At 34.5% G+C, this 19,855-nt stretch overlaps 1 protein-coding gene across 1 annotated transcript in view; it reads left to right on the top strand.

Annotated features, from left to right (window-relative positions):
- LOC106460305 (gamma-tubulin complex component 4-like) overlaps positions 1-19,855 on the top strand; it is a 33,907-nt gene that overhangs the window by 11,399 nt on the left and 2,653 nt on the right. Inside the window, exons 2-5 of the mRNA XM_022387003.1 lie at positions 6,908-7,085; positions 16,452-16,586; positions 16,912-17,028; positions 18,604-18,743. Coding sequence (XP_022242711.1) covers positions 6,984-7,085; positions 16,452-16,586; positions 16,912-17,028; positions 18,604-18,743 — 494 coding nt within the window. The 5' untranslated portion in view covers positions 6,908-6,983. The remainder of the gene's footprint in view (positions 1-6,907; positions 7,086-16,451; positions 16,587-16,911; positions 17,029-18,603; positions 18,744-19,855) is intronic.

The following is a 19,855-nucleotide window of genomic DNA, read 5'->3' as shown; positions in this document are numbered from 1 at the left end:
ATGCGCCTGATTTAAATGTCACACCTGAATGCTCACATCCTTTTAATTATGTTTGAAATTATGAACATTGCTCAACATCATGAAAATTAAACCTTATTTTCAATAAGCAATCCTGAAAAATATTTGGGGGTGCTTAACTTTTTTCCAGGTGTATAGTTGAAGGTTTGGTTAATGAACATATAAGTATCCAAAACAAAGAGTTTGATAGTTTTGATTGTGAATTATTAGAAAATAACTGGGAGTTTGGATATAGAGGAATTGATCAAATTGATCAAATTATTTTTTTATATTACAACTGCCTTTGAGTGAGTTCTTTACTACATATATAAATTCCTTAAGTTGGTGACTTGTGTGCTTAACTTTCAACTGCATAACCTGGATTCAAAATAAATTCACATCAAGAAACACATTATGTTAGAAATAACATAATATGATAGATTCATAATCATATATTACCTGATATATTTGTAGGATTTTCATGCAAGTACTTTCTATGTAATGTTAATACCTTTGATCATAATGCTTCTTCATTAATATCATAGTATATTCACACTTATTAACCCTTTCAAGACAGGTCATAGGTGAAAAGCCATGTCATCTCATTTGTTGACTCGTATTCAAAATTTTATTGAACTATTTCATGAATTTATGTCAGTAAGTTTGGTATTAAACTGTAGATTGTAATTCAAATTTTAGAACTATGCATTACTCAATTTCTTAATTTAAAAGTAAATATTAAAAATAACACAGATAAACATCGATTTTTGTGTGTTGTGGTATGTTGAATGCATCAGTGGTTCAAATTAGATGTTTGTGAAGTCAAAATACTAAGTCTATAGTTTCATACAAATTAAAAACTTAAGTTACAGATATTGACAAGCTAGAATATAAAATAAGAACCTCCTATCTTTTCTATTTGCTAAGATTTTGCTCATGTAATAAATCAAACACAGTGGCACCCCACCCACCTCTTTCCATTTATGGAAATGCTCTCTTATTTACACTTACTTGTATATATGACATGAATAACCAATTGGAAGCTCAGAATGTCCCCCTAGTGGTTTTCTCAACATGTCTAATGTGGCTAGCACCATTTCTTTTGAACCAAGATTTCAGTGAGGTAGGTTGTGTCTTTAGTCTGCTCAAAATTTTGTATTGTTTAAAAGTAAAATACATCTTAGTCACTAAGCTTATTATGATAAATTATAATTGAATTCTATGGTATTGATGTAGTAATTTATGATTTTTTAGTTATTCAGATGTATATATAAAACCTAAAAAAAATGATTTGTTTATATCTTCCATGTGCAAAATTTTTAATGGCTTAGCAACCTATGTCAAGCAGCAACCGAGTACAAAGGTCGTACTAGAAGAGATAATTATTTGCTTTACTTCTTTATTTACTGTTCTATGTTTTAGGAAAAATATGTTTAAGAACTTATTTCAAAATAGAAATAATCTGTATACATATATAATGTATAATAATTGAAATGTGACTGTATATTACAAAATACTAGTTGACTAAAACACAGCCAAGACAAATTACTTTGCACAGACCAAAGGTTAGTTTTATGTTATTTGATATGGTAACATGAGTGCACGTGAGCCACGTCCTTGTAACTTCTGTATTGTTAACCAGGCATAGGTTAAAGGTCAATATAATAAAAATAATAAATATATATAAATAGTATAATGTTATGAGATTTAAGCTATGTTTTGTGTTATAATTCGTGTTCATTCTACAATGAACGAGGCATAATTTATGTTTATTTCCTAATTTTTTATGGTGGCTATGAGATCATTCAAATCTACTGAACCTGTACAGAGATTAATTACTGAAAATAACAGATAAAATATAAAGTTTTTCTTAAGAAACGTTTGATAACTATCCGAACATTATTAAGATTTTTCATGTGAAATTTAAAAATTTTCTGATGCATAAAAGTATTTTTAATCTTTGCATGATAGATAGACAAGATGTGAAAAGAAAAAAAAGGAATGAAAGAAACATTGCTTTACAAACTTTATGACTTAATACAAAAATTAGATAATTTGCGTATGAAAGTATTGTAATGTTTACTGATAATCTGCCAAATTTCGTTGGCATTTGCTTACTAATTTAAAAGTTATAACATGAAAACTATAACAAGCACAAAATAGTTATGAGGTTGTCACATTGACCGACCCCATATTGAAAGAGTTGATACTAATTTTATTTATAATTCATAGACAAACCTTTACTTCCTTCACTTTTGTATTTCGATTATATATATTTAAACTTGATGCTGCAATTTATCAATTACATCAAGAAATGATGTCTGAAAGGGTGGAGTTTGCTACTGTTGTGTATCTGTCAATCACAGTATTTCAAATTTAAAACAAATGTGAACAAAACATGTATCTATTATTTTCATAGGTACATAGGTGTTCATACTTCGTTTTGAACAGTTGTTCATAGTTTTCCTTTAATGCATATGAGTTTGAAATTAATAGATTCTATTGGGACTACATCTTACCTTGCCTGGACACAGGTTTCACACAGCCTCAGATTAACAGATGAAGTGATAATTTTATATCAATCACTGATATTTTGTCAACATTGTTCCATTTAGAGGGTTACATGGTGTGAAAGGTCAATTTACAGGTACAATTTATAATATTTTTTCATGAATAATTAGCTACGTATTTGAACTTGCAGTGTAAATCTACTAATTTTTGACAGTGGCTAGGTGGTTAGGGTGCTTGACTCGCAATCTGGGAGTCGTGGGTTTAAATCCCCATCCCACCAAACATGCTTACTCATTCAGCTATGGGAGCATTATAAAGTGATGGTCAATCCCACTATTCGTTGGTAAAAGAGTAGCCCAAGAGTTGGCAGTGGGTGGTGATGACTAACTGCCTTCTCTGTTGTCTTTCACTGCTAAGTTAGGGATGGCTAGCACAGATAACCCTGCTTAGTTTGCACAGTGTTCAAAACAAATCCTTTGGGCCCATTTCTTTTAGCTTCCCCGCAAACATATTTCGAGCCATGTCATATTCGAAGCACCTCAGTTTCTATATATCTACCTTCAGTAAAATCTGGGACTAGTCATTCTTATTTCTATGACCTTCTTTGGATGTTCTTATTTCCCTAGATTGGGCTCACATGAGGTTTCTTCAGGGAGCTTTGTGGGACCTGTGAAACCTCATTTGGGATCACTTGGATACTCCTGTACATCTCTTTTTTTTTTTCATTTATACAGACTTTGACTTATGGCTGGACAGAAGCAATACCACAGCAGGTATCTATCTTCCTATGCCTCATCCACATGTACCCCTGTTCTTGGGTGATTCTCTTTCGGGTTGGAATTCATGTATGGATGCTCAGGTGATTTCTGACATTTGGTCTGTAGTCAAGTCTCAATATCAATCTCTTGAAACTCCTCACTGTCCATTGGGCTCTGATTCATTTCCAACCAGCTCTGCAGAACATGTTGGTTATGATCCATTCCGACAACTTGTTGGTTGTTTCTTCCATCACTCAGCTCAGGAGCACATGTTTGTGATCTCTTTGTTTCACGTGTTAGATCTCATGTTCTGGGCCCACAGTGTCAGATTAATTTGTTGGCTTGTCATATTCCAGGTGCTCTGAATATTGTCATGGATCATCTGTCACGTTCTTACAAGTTTCTCCCCACATCATTGTCCCTCAACCCACAGGTATTCAGCTGGCTTTGTTCACAGTGGAGTACTCAGGAGCTAGATGCCTTTGCTACCCACCTTAATTCTATACTTTGCTGGTTTTAGTCTCCAGTTCCACAACCTTTGGCTGTGGTTGTCATTGCTCTCAGTCAGGAGTAGATGAACCTTTCCCTCTCTGCCTATATCCCCATTTGTCTCCTCCCTTGTGTCCTGTCCACTTTCCCAATCACTCTGTGTTGAGTACTCTTAGGAGTACCACTTTGACCAGCTCCACCATGGTACTCATTATTGCTTCCCCTTTGCTTGTTGTATCTCTTACCAACCCTCCACCTACTTCATTCCAGCATGCTGCATCCTTCTGTTTCCACATTTCCACTTCACACGAGCCTTTTATCCAGTCCCTTACCAGATGGTCCAAACTTTCCCTGTGGGCTGCTTCCCTAATTTTCCATTACATCTGCTCCTCCTCCATGTCACAGGGACTTCTTACATCATTGGTCATTCTGGTATTGTTTTACCCCCATTCTGTCCTTATGTACCACACCTGACTACCTTTCTTGCTTAACTTTTTGACAGGGGGTTTTCTGTATCCATAATTTCTGGATACTGAACTGCCTTGTTCATCACTTTTTGTTGTTCATGATGTTGCCAGGTTTTTGCTTCTCCCATCCTCACCCTTTTATTTCATTCCTTCTGTCTTTGTCATCTGCATCACCCTACTACCCTACCTGATTGAAACACTCACATGGTCCTTCATGTCCTTACATCTTTCCTCTTTGAGCCCTTGTCTTCCTTATATCATCTCTCCTACAAGACCCTTTTCCTCCTCCCCCTTGGCTTGTGGATGTCGTGTTCAGACATGTTTCCTCTTGATTTCACTCATACCTTTTATCACTTTACCTCTGTTCTTCTCTTCTGCATCAGTCTTTCTTACCCCAGACATTGGCCACACATGAGGGCAATTTTGCCTTCACTCCCATTTCTCTTCCTTACATCACCTATCTTTATTCTCTTTCTGATTCAGGTTTTCTTTTGTGTCTGCCAGGGTTCTTGAATTGGTACATTCATTTGCACACCCCATGGTTTTCCTCTAGGTGCTTTCTAAAGGCAGATTATCTGACAACTCGGTGTAAGATTCTAGCTAGTTGTGAGAGGAGGTCAGAAACTGTATTGGAAGTTGACATTATCCAACACTGAAAATGCATTTCTGATAGATACTTACCTCCCTCTCACATTTCCCACCTGAGCTCCCCATTCCTGAGGATGGTTTTGTAGGTATTGCCCAATCTTAAAGTGATTAAGGGCTGCTCAGTAGAGAGGGTACTAGTTAAAATAGAAGTTGTGTTGCACTCCTATTGGTGGAGGGTCGCTGCATGATCATTTGCATGATATCATACAGATGTCTCACATGAATACATGAGAGGGTAGATGGGAGTATCAAGACTAGTGGCAAGCAAAAACTTGTGCATATTGAGGGAAGTATAACTGAGATAAGCTATTTCTGAGAGAAGGTAAGCATCTATTGGAAATACATTTTCAATGTAAACTTTGTTTCAGATCCTAAATTTCAGACATTTTGATTTATTTTTCTTCAAATTTTGGTATTTTAAATGTCTTGTTTGATTTTTTTTTTCTTTATACTAGACTTTTTCGTGCAGATAGCCTTGTTGCTTTGCACCATGAAACCCCAACAATCAAGCAATGGCTATCTAGTTTTGGACCATAACATTATAGATACAGCTTTTATTAAACTTCAGTACTGTAAAACTTTCTATGATGATTCCAGTATTTCCCTTATCAGTAGCCTTAATAACTAATCTAAAAATCATATTTAAACCTTTGCATAAGATTACCTATTCTTTTATTGATGATTTAGGCTGAGTCTTCATAAGGAACAAGGTTGAAGAGGGCAGCAACTGCCTAGTTCAGTGACACTTGAGGAGAAAAGCTTACAAGACTAATCATTAAAAGCAGCTTGGGTAGAAAGAATGATATTTCAGAAAACCTCTCTGACCTAAAGACAACAAAACAGAAGTCTTTCAAAATGTAATTTTTTTCAAGGACCAAGACAATTGTTGCCCTTTTCAACTTTGTTCTTCTTATTACCTTATTTGAACGAAGTATTAAAAAAAGACCCAAAACAAGATGTATATGAGCATCACACGTGGATGTGGTAAGACACATATTGGACAAACCTTAAACTATTGGGAAATCAATACACAAAAAACACCAAAGTCATGTGCCTGGAAGAGAATTTGAAAAATTTGTCCTAAAATGGTATCAATTATCAATTTGAATATGGTCATAGGATAATTTGGGAACATTTTTCTCTCCTACATCAACCCGACCCTCCAAAAAAAAAGGAGCATTATTGTTTAAATACTATTGAAATTATAAAAGCAGGTGATTTAGCCTTAAACCATGACAGTGGTGCAGATAATATTAGCAAACTTTTACTAAGTTTATTTTCTTAGAATTTTTTTTCCAAGCTTGACCCGTCTTGACAATTTCCTTAAGTTCGAAACATAGCTTGCAAAATTTCAAAGCTCTCACACAACAATATTCCTTTGATCTATTAATCTAATTTCCTATACATTATTTGTAAATACGTCTTGTATTTCTACACATAACTTATTTATAAATCTTGCATTCTCACATGTCATTTATATGTTTATTTTTTGTCATATCTGATGAAGGCAGACCAAGATACTATTGAAATATATACATCTCTACAACAAATATCATTTGCTTACTAATCATTCTTTGTTAATATACAATTGTGTTAGTGTAATGATATTGTCAAATATGGTTAAATAGTGTTTTTCACAGAGTACTTGTTAATTGCATAGTAAATGTAGTAAAAAATAATCATTGTTAATTAGTGTGTTCCTGACACTTTTTATTTATTTATGATACAGTAATTACTGAGTGGATTTATTACTTAATATATTTATTATGGGCAATGGTTTTTTATTGTATTTAGAAAAATAATATTGATGAATGCTATGTTCCTATCAGATATTGTATTTTTTAACTGTTTCCATTTGGGGTAAAATACTTTAGCTAAGTAGTGAATTTGGGACAGATATTGTCATTTTTTTATCTTGTTAAAGGTACAATAACCTTTTATTTTTGAGTTTGTTTCTTATAAAAACTGAACTCTTTAGGTTTATGAAGAATTAAATACTTTTGTTAATGAATTTTGTACTTGTTCATTATGCTTCAGGTACAGTGTGATATTTCGTTTTCTTCTTGCCATACGGAGAGCACAGTTGGAGCTTCATCAGTGCTGGGCCATTCAAATGTTGAATAAGGATGTTGGTCGAGACTCTATCAATACACCCTTATGGCAGCTCCGAACACACATGGCTTTTCTTATTGACAACCTTCAGTACTACTTGCAGGTGAGTCAGACAAATAAGCATTCATCAAGAAAGACTTATAAACTGCTTAGAATAAATTATGTGCAATTGTTTCTTTTTATTGTAGTTTTGCATTTGGTGTAAATATAATTGTTGTTTCTGGGTTAGTCATTGATATATGTGATGCCTTGTTTTTTTATTCTTATTGTACCTTTAGTAATCTTGACAGATGAAATATTAATGAGATTGAAATACATTACATTCATTATAAATATATAACATGACCATGAACTCCATAGAATCTTACCAGTTACTTTATTTACTCAGTGTTTTGGCTTTACCCCTTCATCAAGAGCATATAATTTTGTAATGAACTGTATCATTACAGAAATTGTATGCTTTCAATGAAGGCATAAAGCTGAAATGTTGAGTAAACATAGTAACTACTAAGATTCTGTGGAGTTCGTGGTCATTTTATTTATTTGTAATTATGTATACTATGCTCCAATTAACACAAGTTAAAAAATATATTACATTTATACCAAAATTCCCAAACAACATATAATAACATGATGTTTGGGGGTTGAATGTTTCTTTTAGCATAACACAAGTCCATAAATAATTAGAATAAAATATAATATTTATGTCAAGTTTGGATTTAATGTAAAAGTATACTGTATTGGCAAAGGTCAAGTCCATCTTGAGAAAGCATTCATTTTTACCTTCGTGTCTTAACATACTATATGGTAGATAAAAAATTGGGGCAGCTGTGTATCTAACAAACCAGTCATTGATTACATGACTGCCCAAAAATATGTTTCATACACTAGAAATGATCTTGACAAACCCACAGGTAATACTTTTTACACAGCTACTATGTCTTTTATTCATAGTTTAAGCCATACCACTAGGGCTGAAAGCAAATTACTAGGAAAACATGCTATTTGTTTGAGTAAAATCAGCCTTTCTTTGTATAAATAATAAGTTATTTTCATTTAAATTTCATTTAATTTTCAGTTAACCCTTTGTATCTGGGCCTGGCTCTTTTGTGCATGACATAACCTTTTAGTGTTTTATTAAAAATTGAATTAAACAACTTTTTTATCAGTATATATATCCATAAACTTCACATGAATATATAGTTTGTCATTCAAATTTACAAATTATCTAAGTTTTAACTTCTTAAATGTTTAGAAATTCACAATTTTCATTTTTCTGTATCACATGACATGTCTGAGCTCTGATTTTTTTTCCTTTCAAAATTTTGTAACATCATAAATAGGCTGCTATAGTTTCCAACAAATTAGAAATATAAACTTTACATAATTACAAGCAAGAATCAAAAACATTAGCTTCCTACTTTCTTGATATACTAAGGTATCATTAAATTTCTAAAAACTACCAGAGGAGCCCCTTTTCATCTCTCTAACTTTTAAAATTTTCTTGTTCATATCTCAGTTTCTCTTCAACATAAATATTATAAGCCATTGTTTAGTTTCCCAGTCTATACTGTTATTCAGCAGAATTGTATGATTTGTGGTGATCATATTTTGCTATTCTAAGTTCTAAAGGTATTGTTTTAACCTATTTATGGGTAACTTAGAAAGCCAGATAAATTATTATGTTTTTGGAATGTTTTATTCTAGTCAATGATATATTGTTAGTGCCCTAAAATCCATATTTGAAAGGTACACAAATTCTTTTTAAATGCCAAAATTTGTGAGACTCAGTAAGGCTTAGGGAAGAATGTTTACAGGAGTGCAAACTTCCTCAAGTATACAGTTAGTACTACAAATCCTTGTTTTTTATGTATATTTTTATTATTATTATATATTTTTTTTAAAGTAACTTAAATATAAAATTTAAAGTAGAACCTCTACAGTGTTACAACATTTGTGAGTGAGCTCAAATGATCTCTGTTGAGAGGTGGTCTTATTGCAGAAACTGGAAACTTATCACCTCATAAACACAACTTCCATTTTCCCACATTGGCACCACTTGCATGTACATTCTTTCCATCTCATGATGTCACTAAGTCATCTTTTTAGAGCCTCTTTACTTCCCATTTGTTATATTCTATGTATGTATCTATATATATATTGTGAATAAACAAAAAAGCACATTTGTATTCTCATTAATCTTTATTGTGTTTTATTTCATATGTACATGTAAATCTTCATTGAAAACTGGAGGCATGCATAAACATATACAATGTACAGTGCACAAAATTTTAAAGGCAATTGTTCTTACATTACATATATACATGTTCACAGTTTGGGTTTTGGTAGAAAATATAGTCTTGCAAAGATCCTTCAATAATTGCCAGTTGTACACTGGTAGCATAGTGATAGCTTAACAAGACAAAAATGTTACTAAATTTCACAGACCTGTTTATATACTCACCATGATCTATTCAACCAGGAATTCTGATACGATATCTTACCTCCACTCACAAAAAACTTTCTTCACTTGTACTGCCCTCTGTCGGTGCAAATGTTTGCTTGCCAGTAGCCTTTGTTAGTCCCACTTATTACTTCATACTAACATGCAAATGATCATGCAGCAACCCTCCACCAATAGGAATACAAAACTACTACTATCGTAACTAGCACCCTATCTAATCATGCACATGTTAAACACTTCTCAAATGGCTGTTCTACTGATTAGATGTTTTTTGCTCGCAGTTTAATTAACCTCCCCATACATTTTTACTTTCATGAATTTCTTTTTCAGTTAATTCCGTATTTTACTCTTTTGTTCTGTTTCTGGGAGAGTTACAATTTATCTTCTCTCCTCTTTCAATTTTGGGAGTTATGAACTCACAAGTGAACAGGACTACAACTGCCCTTACTGTGGCAGTGAAATTCCCGACCACATTTAACGGGTCAACACCATGATTCTTGGCTCATGAAGTGATGGCTCTGGTCATTTGGGAGTTGACCACTTTCTTGCTACAATCAGAACACTGATGATTGTCCTAACAAGGTTTTCAGTGTTCTTTTCATTTTGGATTTGGACAGCCTTTTCCCCCTTCTCCTGAATGTGCCTCTTAGTCACTTGTCATTTCAGGGGACTTCTCCAGACCTTTTCCCTTTTGGTGGATTTGTTATTCAAATATGTTATGTTCTGTACTTATCTCTCATTTCCTATGTTTCACCCCTGCTGCTCTAAAATGTTTCAATTCCACCACCTCCTTTGTCAGGTCAGGGCTTTCCGAGGGTATATGACACATACTGTTGCCTTCCATGGTTCCGAAGTCCATGTGCTTCTTCCGTGAAATGCTCACCTCTACCATGACCTTTTCACATCACCATTCTGGGTTGAATTTGCAAGTTCATTTGCCTGGCATTTTCTTCCATATTTTCTTCCCATCAGATCCATCACCTTACCATATCCCTGACTGCACATTTCCATCTTCCCTTGGGGGACATTATCAGTGCTGTAACTATTTATCTGTGGTGATAAGTACTTCATTCATTTTTCTTTTCCTTTGAAGGGGCCTTCAGTATTGCATATTTTAATCCCACTCTCTGGTGAATGTAGCCTGACCAGGTATACTTAGTCTTTAATTTGCACTATAGGACCTGTGAATATGCTAGATGACTATGACGTTGAGACTCTTCCCACCACAGACCTGATGTACCATTCCAGATGCTGCCAGGTGTTGGTTGATCCACTCCATTCAATATGTCCTCAATGCATGGATATAAAATGTAGAAAAAGAGACAAAATAACATGTCACAAGGTCATTTTACACCCACCGTTGAGATGGGGTGTTCTGCTGGGCTGTTCGCACGTGTACCTTACAGCCTTTTGCTTCATAAATATGTTAGTCCCATATCATACTATCCTGAACTAACATGAGTAAAGCAGACAGGGATTGCTGCTCATCTCTGATGATCCATGGCATTTGACACTTGTCCTACTACAGACTTGATGTACAATTCCAGACGTTCATCCAGGTGTTGGATGATGCACCCATCAACATGATCACTCTGCTTTTCAGTATAGGGTCACCCATTGCACTGTCTCTGGTGGTGTGGTCCTCTGGACTATCCAATGCATTATTTCTCTCCTTCTTTTAGTGGGTGTGGGAATCCTTGCCACTTACCATTTCCTAGCCACTGGGGTAATGGACCATGGAGGCCTGTCCTCTTGAGTGTGCACAATACTACTCAGTTTGAGAGTAGGGTGGTAACATTCTGTGGGTGTCAATGATGTGATACCCGTCCTACCATGAACCTGATGTACAATTCCAGATGCCGCCAGGTGTTGGATGTAGCACTCTGCCTTATATATATATATAAACTAAAAAAAAATGCAGCTTGCGCTTCTGGCTGAGACATTCTCCTTCCTACTATCCTCCATATGTTAGTTCCAGAGGATCAGGTGTTGGTTGGAGATGGTTTAGCCACATAAGTTTTAACATGTGTTTGGCTGTACCCTCTTACCACAGACTGGATAATAAATTCCCCAATTCTGCAAGGTGTTTGTCTGAAAATGTAACCCAAAATTGCAGTCCCTCTTCCTACCATCTGCTGGACGTCAGTTCTCATGAATCTGGTGTTGGCTGTAGCTGAACGAGACACATGATGTCCCACTTGTGTAAGTCTGGGTACCCTCCTCATAGCACAAACTGGATGACCAAATTCACAATGCTACCAGGTTTCGAACCATAGATGAATACCCACGTGAGCTCTCCTCATTCTTACCATCTGCTGGATGTTGGTTTCCAGTGGATCTGGTGTTGGTTGTGTTGGAGGTGCACACATGTGGAGATAGGTTTTTGGTACAGGAGCTTCTCTTCCCTGCCAGTACCCATTTTTGAGGTAAAAGGTAGAGGACCCTCTTACCACAGACCTGATGTACAATTCCAGATGTCGCCAGGTGTTGGTTGAGGTTAAACTCCCATTTACAGTCTATCACACCCTAGCTACTTTACACCAGGGGCTTCCATTATTTCTGTATTTTTTGGACACCCCTCCAAGTTCCCACTCTTTACATTTTGGCAACACACTACTAAAGGGCAAAGAGTATACCTGGATCAGAAGTGGTGCAGTCTCCCACTGGTTTATTAATTTTAATTCCTTATCACACCTCATAGTCTTCCTTTGGGCACTTCCTAATGGGGGGGGGGGGTCATCTTCTCACTAGCCCTCAACTAATTCAGTGTGTGTGATTCTAGCTATTTGTGAGAGGAGGTAAGATATTGTATCAGAAGTTAACATTTTCCTAAACTGAAAATGCATTTCCCATAGATACTTACCTCCTCTCACATTTCCCACCCATCCTTCTCACTCCTGGTGTGAACTGGTTTGGTTATTTATGACCAATCTCAAAGTGATTAACGTGTATGTGAGGGTGCTAGTTATGATAGGGGTAGTGTTGCACTCCTGTTGGTAGAGGGTTGCTGCATGATCATTTGCATGTTAGTATGCAGTAATAAGTGGGAGTAACAAGGCTAGTGGTGAATGAAAATGTGCACCAGTAGAGAGCAATACAAGTTGAGAAAGGTTTTTGTGAAATAAGGTATCTATTAGAAATACATTTTCAGTTTAGGATTTTGATTTTCTGCTTATAGGCTATCTCAGGTGTTAATTTTAAGCTATCCAAGTCAGCAAATTAGCCAATCAGAAAAATGTTTTTTGTGTACAAAGAAATGAAATAAAGAAGCCACTATCATACAGACAGACCAATGATGCCATTTCTTGCAGCTGATATCTTCAGTGTGTTGAAATTATGAAAGAATTGAGGACATTCATAGCAAAGGGTAATAGTCATAGAAGGTTTGCTACCAAAGAAAAGCTAATTGAGGCAGGAAAACATGGTACTGTAATTAACAGTAAGCTGTCAGAACTTAAACATCAGTAGTAATGTTTGATATATATATATATATATATATATATATATATATACTTGTTAACATTTCATACATTATATGGCTGAGAAAACAGAATAACTTATAGGTAATTTGACAATGTAAAATGCTTAAGAATTTAAAATAACTCTTGTTAAACTGCAATCTGCCTTTTACTTGATCTGTCTGAAGATGTATAAATGTATTCCAATGGCCAAAATAAGTCAGGAAACTTTGAGTATGTAACATAGAAAAGTCATGAAATTTCTCTTTTCAAAATGGTGTATGAACTCTGTTCTTATCACTGGGGTGGTGGACCATTGAGGCTTCCTCCTGCATGTGACAAATTCCACTCAGTCGAGAGTAGGGTGGTAGTGTTCTGTTGGTGAGTACTCTCTTTCTACTGTGTACCAGAAGACAAACACCTGATGCTACCTGGTTTTGAATTGGACAAATCCATCTCCTGCAGATTACCCCTCTGGCTGGCTTTCCCTAATTCTACTGCTGCCTGGATGTCATGAACCAATTGGATATTTTTTGAGGGAATTTTACAATTGCTTCAGTATTTTTCATGTTCAAGAGCTAAGAAAGAACCTATAGAAATTTAAGCATTCTGAGTGTAATACACACACATGTAGAAATAGCATAAGTAAGGATACCTTTAAGTCGAAAACTAGGTGAAGCCTAGTTAACGGGTTACTTAGCATTGAGAATCACGAGTTGAGAGTTATAAAAAAATGTAGCTACAGCAAGGATGCTGAGAAAAATGCTAGTCATGAGTTTGACAGTGATAAGTTACTGATGCCGAGTTAGTAGCACTGTAGAAACTACTAAAACGTTTATGATAGCATCTCAAGTCAGTGCTTTGATGTGAGATTTATTACTCCAGACCAGTGTAGTAGTACAAGTAAAAATGCAACTGGAGCACTCACCATCACAGTAACCAATTACTTGAGAACTTTTGTTTTTGATTAGCCCAGGAAGTTGCACAGACTGACCAATAAAGTGTTAGAACTACTTGCGGGTAGCTAGGAATACTATTTGGAAGGTCGAAAAAGTACAAAGAAAATATGGTTTAAAAACTCATGTTTGGAGCTAAAAATCAGTGATCTTCATAAAGAAGAATCAAAGTTTCAAGCCACCATGAATATGAAGATTTCCAACGTCCAGAAATATACCAGTTCAACTAAGTATAGAATTGCTATCTCTCTTGTTCAATTAATGTAGTTTATTATAGGAAGTTAATGCTTATACTAGAGAAAAATATTCTATATGTATTGGTTAATAGTGTTTAGTGAAAAGTAAAGTTGTGAGAAACTAACGGTTTAGTAAATGTTTAACTATTGATGTTAACAGTGTATACTATGTAGAAAGACCTAATTAATGTTATATTTTGTTCAGTGTTAGTCTGGGATTCTGTTTCTTTATTCTAGCTGTAAATTACCTTGAGTTAGCATCTTGTGAGCTCCACTCGCCACTGCAATCCTCAACTAAATAAATTTGGTGTAATCGGCAGTATAACTGAAACTCCAACAATTAGACCCAAGGGTATTGCCCATTATAGTCAGTTCCTGGGCAATCTGGTGTTCGATCAGTGTATGGCCAACCAACAAAAGTTTTTACACATGTGGTTGGTAGGGGCCTTCTTCCTACTGTGGAATGGACGAAAAATTACCAATGATGCCTGGTTTTGGACTGGAGTTGGCCCACCATATTTCTTATTCCACTTCTAACTGTTACCCGGATGTTAGGTTCTCGGGTGGCCTGGTGTTGGTTGTGTAATGGGTCTACACACATGTCCTTCCTGGGTTGTTGGAACAGGAGTTGTTTTTCCTTCTGTTTCCTGGTCTTGAAATGAAAACTGTTGGGACCTTCCTCCTACCATGTTACAGAAGACAAATACCCAATGCCACATTGTTTGGACTGGAGGTGACCCATTGAATATGGTATGATGCACCCTAGCCACTCCATACCATCTAGTGCATCCAATCACAAATTAGATGTGCATATTTTCTGCCCAACTTAGCAAAACATATCTTTACAATGGGCAAGGAGTACACCTGATACAGGTGGGGTGGAGTGTCCCACGAGTGACTCCAGACATTAATGTATTACATTCCATGGGTTCTCTTCAGTCACCTTCTGAAGAGTGCTCATCTGGGTAAATTTTGCACTGATCTGTCCCCCTTTTCAATGTGAGATTCTAAATATTATGTGACCAAAGATAAGGTATCGTATAGGAAGTTAACAGTTTCCTACACTGAAAATGTATTTCAAATAAATACTTACCTCCTCTCACACTTCCCACCCATCCTCCCCCCTTCTGATGCATCCTTTTGCCTAATCTCAAAGTGATGCTATTGCTCTAAAGTATAGAGGGAGGCAACAGCACCAAGAGGATTTGTCATACTCTTCTTGGTCGAGGGTTGTCAAATGCTTATTTGCATGCTAAGTGCAGCTATACCACATGTAATCACATGAGGGTGTGTGAGAACATCAAGGCTAGTGGCGAGTGAAAATTGTGCCTTTAGAGAAAAGCACAAGTTGAGAAAAGCCATTAAGTGAGAGGGAGTGAGTATCTATCAGAAATACATTTTCAGTGTAGGAAAATGTTAACTTTTGAATATTTCCTTTTCTTTGCTTGGCTACTGCTCTGTTCAAGTCTGATACAAATCAAACAGATAATATTTGTAATTACAATGGAAATATATACATAAGAAGTAAACAATTTGAACATACAATTATAGCATGAGAAAATATGTGGCACAGATGAAATAGTTAAAATAAGTTTAAATCAAGTGAAGACTGTATAATTTAGGGAAGGATCCGAGTTTTTATGTAGACTGTAGGGCATCCTGTGTTGGTGAAACTAAACGTCACCTTAAAGTAAGAGCATTTGCACAAATGGGTAGTCTATTAAAACTGGAAGGAAGGTTACAAACCCTCCCAACTCTGCTATCTATCAGCACAATACAGAAACAGGTCATCCGATTTCTCTCTCCAACTTTAAAATTCTCTCAACATCCAAACATGATACTGAACTTCTTATAAAAGAAATATTATACATAAAAACTCTCCTTCCATCCCTAAATAATACACAGTCTTCATTTGATTTAAACATTTTAACTATTTTGTCTGTTCCACATTTTCATTTTCTCATGTATATATTCAAATTGTTTACGTCTTATGTATATATATTTTCGTTGTAAATACAAATATTGTTTGTTTGTTTTGTACTTCTAGATTACTGATGATGGAATTATGATGATTCCAAATGCTTCCTATTATCACACTCCTGTTTTACTTTATCATTAAGTTACATTTACCGAAAAATGAATTGATCATTTCAGCCTCTGTGGTACTTTGCTCCAATTTCATAAATTGGTGCTTACCAAATATAATATTAGTACATTTTAAGATGTTTCTGTAACTAGGTTTAACACTTGTGTTCTTCCTTAGATTTGAGGCTGTTGAAATGTTAGCTTCACATATATTACAAATTTCAATTTGTTTTCTTTTAAAAGTTTTTCATTCATTTTATTTTTTTACAGGTGGATGTACTTGAGAGCAATTTCACCCAATTAGAAGATAAAGTTAGGACAGTCCAAGATTTTGAAGCCATTCAACTGGCTCATGAAAATTTTTTGACATCAGTCTTTTCTCAAAGTTTCCTTTTGCTTAAACCAGTAAGTCACACTCATTTCTTATTTATCAATATTATAAAACAAGTAAAAACTTTACACAAAAGAATTATATAAATGAACCCTCAGATCATAATGAAATTTTATTAAATATTAACCTCCCCATGTTAGGATAGCAATTAGCACGTTTTGTAGTATTTTAAGTTTCCCAATTTAAAATGTAATCTAACATTACCTGAAACATGAGACTGTTTGATAAATCTTCTGTATATGCAATGAAACTATAAAAAATAAACATAATAATATTGTCTATTTGGGGGAAAAAAAGCCCCTTAAAATATTTTAAGTTAGATTTTATTTTTCTTTGTAGGTGTATCAGTGTCTTATGGAAATAGTGGAACTATGTCTTTCCTTATGCATGTTAGTGACCAACAATCATGGACAAATGTCCTCTCAGGAATTTTTGCACTTGAATGACCTAACACTGGTGAGCTTTTGGATTGTTCAAAGTGTCTTTCCAAAATGTAATATGCAGTACTCTAGTTCTTATTCTTATCAGGTTTATATTCTGTTACACTTGTAGAGAACAATGTAGTGGTGAAGTATTGCATGGCATGTCTACAAATGTGCAGAACTCACATTTGTAGATTTATTAAGAACATGTTCTTCAATATTTGTAGAGAACCACATATTGGTGGAAGTATTGCATGGCATGTGTATACGAGATGTTAAGTATAATACTCAGGTTCTTAGATTCAATACTAGTATGTTCTTTTATACTAGTAGAAAACCATCTAGTAGTGAATGGCATGTCTGTACAAAATGTAAAATACAGTAGATAGCTTCTTAGACATTGTATGTTATTTTATATTTGTAGAGAACCACCTTGTAAAGAAGTACAGCATGGCATGTCTCAACAAAATGTGCAGTACTCAGTGTTGTAGATTTACAGGGAAATCCACCTAGTAATGGAAGTATTGCATGGCATGTTTCTTTGAAATGTAAAATGCAATTTGCTAGTTCTTAAATTTATTAGGTATATGTTCTGTTATACTTGTAGACACCCACCTAGTGGTGAATTATTGCATGGCATGTCTTTTAAAAATGTAATGTGCAGTACCCAAGTTCTCAGATTTATTAGGTGTATGTTGTTTTTTTATACTTGTAGAGAACCACATAGTGATGAAGTATTGCATGGAATGTCTATAAAATGTGAAGTTCAATACTCTAGTTGTTAGATTTACTAAGTGTAAGTTCTTTTATACTTCTAGAAAACCACATAATGGTGAAGTATTCCATGGCATGTCTCTACAAAATGTGCAGTACTAAGCTCTTAGATTTCCTAGGTGTGTATGTTCTTTTATACGTGAAGAGAACCACCTGGTAGTGAAATATTGCCTGGCATATCTCTACAGAATGTAATATGCAATAGTCAGGTTCTTAGATTTAATTGGTATGTGTTCTGTTATACTTATAGTGAACTTCCTAATGGCGCAGTATTGCATGGCATGCCTACAAAATGAAAAGTACAATACTTAGGTTTTTAGATGTACTGACTGTACGTTCTTTTATACTTGAAGAGAACTATGTGTTGGTGAAGTATTGCATGGCATGTCTACAAAATGTGATGTCCTAAAGTTCCTAGATTTACAAGGAGTATGTTCTTTTATACTTGTATAGAACCATCTAGTGGTGAAGTATTATGTGACACATCTCTACAAAATGTTAAGTAATCAAGTTTTTAGATTTAATAGTAGTATGTTCCTTTATACATGTAGAGAACCACCTATTAGAGAAGTATTGCATGGCATGTCTACAAAATGTCATATTGCCATCATAATAAATAACTCTGTGATAGTTCAGCTGGTGATGCAATATTCTGGTAATTGCAAAAGTAGAGCCAAATCTATATTGGTGAAATCCAGAAATATCACTTGTCTTCAGATTGTAAACTTGTTGAAATTTCTGAATATTAATATAGTGTTTCTTTGCATTTTATTTGATTTAATATATGCATGATTAACTTCTAAATGTTGAGTAATATTACTTTTCTGTATTGCAGAACTTTAAGCGCCACACATCTCTTCTGTTTCGGATTCTGTCTAGTGTACGAAGCCACCAAGCCAGCCCTCATCTAGCCCAGTTGTTGCTTAGAATTGACTATAACAAATACTTCACTCGCTGTGGAGGTCAATTGGGAGGGTAACTTTCGTTAATTATTTAAGATAAAGTTAAATGAGTACTGTCTTATAACAAAAAGTTTAATTTAAGAAACAAAGTTTGTGTGAACTCAATTCAATGAGAATTTTTGTTTCCTTTGTTCTTTAATTTACCTGAAAGTGAGGAAAAAAAATAATAAAGGACAGAGCCACTGCTTCACTGGTTTTTGGTGGGAATTGGATTATAATCTTTTCACATTTCCCCTGATCAGGTAGTTCATAGCATTGTACAAAATTTTGTGAAGATATGATTTTGTTACATTTCAAATACTATGTTATCTTTTGGGAACAATGGATTAGATTGGTAATATAATTTTTTTAGCTTTGGGACTTAAACTTTGGATATGTTAAAAAATATTTTTATCAGCTTTGCTTTACCTTTAAAATTAATAACAAATGGGTTAGGTTAGATTGGGAAGGGTACTTGTTATTTTATGGAAACTTTAAAAGTTCTAGCTATATTTTTAAATTACTTGAGTGAATGATAGCACAGTAATAAGGCTGATGCTAGCTATCATAGAAACCTGAATAAGTTTGAAACATGCTTAGCTACCAAAGTTTTCAACCTCCTTCTCTCGTGTTTAAAAATCAAATTACCAATAAATAAAGCAAAATTAATAATAGTGTTAGACTGATTACTTAATTAATCATAATTTCTTAATGCTAATTACCATGTACCTTAAACAATATTAAGTTATTACATATATGTTTATATCTTTCCTTGTATGTTTTGAGATGACATCAAAAATTATGTGGAAAATGGTAATCAGCTATTTAAGTTATCTAAACTTAATTTTTTGTAGCAGTAACTGTTAGAATACCAGCTAATTGCAAAATTCTATTGAAAATTCATTGGAGGTTATTTCTAAATTACAGTTATTATATTAGCTTAAGTTCTACTTATATGTAATATATATATATATATACACCTAGGAAAAAAGTTAAGCACCCCCGTGTTTTTTTCAAGTGATTCAGATTTGACGTTCTTGTGACTGATTATAAATTACCATTCAATCTAAACGTGTTTATCAAATGAAATTATGCATTATTGGGCACAAGAAAACAAGATTATCACCGTAAAATAACAATTTTTAA

This window comes from Limulus polyphemus, unplaced genomic scaffold, assembly GCF_000517525.1.
Source record: "Limulus polyphemus unplaced genomic scaffold, Limulus_polyphemus-2.1.2 Scaffold745, whole genome shotgun sequence".
In the NCBI taxonomy this organism is placed as follows: Eukaryota; Metazoa; Arthropoda; class Merostomata; order Xiphosura; family Limulidae; genus Limulus; species Limulus polyphemus.
The sequence above is the reverse complement of the archived record's forward strand: the minus strand, read 5'-3'. Positions and strand labels throughout refer to the sequence as shown.